We start from the raw sequence: 2,246 nt of genomic DNA on the forward strand, positions 1-2,246 counted from the left end.
GACCCCCACACAAAGCCCTGGTCCACCTTCTTGGATATGACAGAAAACGATCTTCCCGGTGAGGGGGAAACTGCTTCAGCAATAAAGAGTGGGTGGGGGTACTCAGAGAAAAAAAAGACGGGGGATGGGTGATATAATATACCCCCCTTCCCCTGCTCTGCAGGAGTGGCGTCTTACAGAATCAAAGCCTCCTGGGTGTGAACTCCATCAAGGGTCATCACAGATGTTGAGACCCCACTGAAGAGGAGGAAGAGTCAGACAAGAAGAACAGGCACTGTTTCTTACAATAATAGAAGTTTTATTGTTGTTACAGAACATTCAGAGTTCCCACAATCACTGGCAGGATTCCTCACATTCCCACCAGCCATGTGATCAAAGCTCCTCCAGGATTAGAGGAACAAAGGAGTTCGGAGTTGGCAGACGGCTGGAAGTATCTGAGGATGGTGGCACTCATAATGGCATCCCCACTGACTTTTGTCAACAGCCTGAATCGAGGCGACCGCAGGTCTCCACATTCCCCAACCTACTCCTGGATACAAGGCACCGCAGCAGGATGCAGCATCTCAAACCTCCTGCGGCATTCCCGACTGCTTCCAGCTTCACAGCAATAACTAGGATGCAGGATCCTGCTCATCTCTGATGGACTCAAAGCTCCAAATATGTTTTTACAGATGCAAACCTTTGCTATGGACCCCCCATGGGAGAAGTGGTCCTGGAACAGGCTGATTTAGTTCATCTGGCTTAAGAAAACCAGCAGGTTATGAAGGGGAAATTCAGCTGCTTTTCCCCCATGAAGACAGACGCTTCCCTGCTCTTCTAGCATACATGGACTGCTCATGCAGACGCACGCCTGCTGCATGCTCTGCAGTCACCAAACCAGGCGGCAAACATGGAGTAAAAATTACTGTAAAGAATTCTGATTAAAAAAATGGGTTTCATGAGGAACAACTGGAACCATTCAGATCCATGTCCTTTTCATGGTCTTGCCGCTGATGCTTCACCATGACCTCCATCTTTGCCTGCAGATCCTGCAGGAACTTGTTAAAACGAGCTCTTGATCCTGACTACCTGCTGCTTCTGCTCAGACCGGAACAAAGACGGGCTCAGCACTTTTCCCAGTTTGCAAACAAAGAAGGGATTTGAGTCTGCCGCCAACAGCCATGGCAACGGGTTTGGAGCGCCAACCATCATACAGATTCAGCGTTTCAGGGAAGACCTCACGCCAACCAAGGAGCTGAAAAAGTTCTGTACCGCAGGGGCCGAGGTAATGGTTTCTTCTGGTAGGCACAACTTCTAAGTTTGCTCATAAAAAGACAAAATGCTGGAGAGATGAGAATCAAGTTTCGGCAGATGAGTTTGATGTGCAAAAAGCTTACACTGGCAATGATGAGGTCACAGACCTGCAGATAAGACCCTGAGGCGGAGCACAAACTGCACCTCAGGAAAACCCGTTTTCCTCAAAGATGCAGGAGAAGCCACAGCCTCTCCACCTCACTACTGTGGAAGAGCAGAACATGATCGAGCACACAATCATCTGAAAAAGGCAGCTAAGAGACGGGAGACATTTCCGTAGAAAAATGGCATTCTGGAAGCTCTAAATCCTGAAAAACATCAGAATAAGGCGAGAGTGTCAGTCTGGTGCTGGCAGACCTCCAACACGTCATTCGGTGGAACAGTGGAGGTGGAACACTCCATCTTCTCAGTGAAGAAGCACCTTCTTCTCCAGCAGTCTGTCATTGTGAAGATGGTTCCACCGAGTTTCACCCCCGGGTCACCGGAGGTTCAGGGCCAGAGCGATGGTGAGAATAATGCCCATGAGCATCATGAAAGGCAACCAGGTCTTCAGGAAGCCCACGCAGCTGTAAGAATCACAGAGCAGAAGAGGAGGTGAAAACATGAAACCTTCAGCATCATCTCATCCAAACTCAGAAAGAGACTTCTGTATGTTTGAGAGCAGCTGCACTTCAGATATAGTGATCACTTCTTCACAAAAAAATCCATCAGATTTAAAGATTAAAACAATGGTCATGGTAGTGTTTTAATTATGATTATGATGTTTCCAAAATGTCCTCTGAGGGGGCGTGCCTTTTGGAGCTGAGCTGAGTAGCTCCGCCCCTGACCCCCCTCTCTGATTATGATAGCTCTGTGTCTCTCTAGTATAAATCTTCACCACTGCTCCATAAAAACATCCATCAATCTGGGTAATGTCCAGCCGTATGGTTCTGATCCGGATGTCAGCTGGACGA

At 48.2% G+C, this 2,246-nt stretch overlaps 1 protein-coding gene across 2 annotated transcripts in view; it reads right to left on the reverse strand.

The window, feature by feature from the left end:
* Nucleotides 1–275: 275 nt before the first annotated feature.
* The window catches only part of tmem222b (transmembrane protein 222b), a gene marked incomplete at its 5' end in the record, with an annotated part of 6,705 nt that continues 4,734 nt past the window's right edge, over nt 276–2,246 (reverse strand). The window contains 2 exon segments of one of the 2 annotated variants that reach the window (XR_002917321.1): nt 276–1,601; nt 1,715–1,859. Coding sequence is in view for 1 of the 2 variants with exons in the window: in XM_024257880.1 (XP_024113648.1) it covers nt 1,772–1,859 (88 nt within the window). 2 annotated transcript variants of the gene reach the window in all.

This window comes from Oryzias melastigma, linkage group LG11 (assembly GCF_002922805.2).
Source record: "Oryzias melastigma strain HK-1 linkage group LG11, ASM292280v2, whole genome shotgun sequence".
NCBI classification, from domain to species: Eukaryota; Metazoa; Chordata; class Actinopteri; order Beloniformes; family Adrianichthyidae; genus Oryzias; species Oryzias melastigma.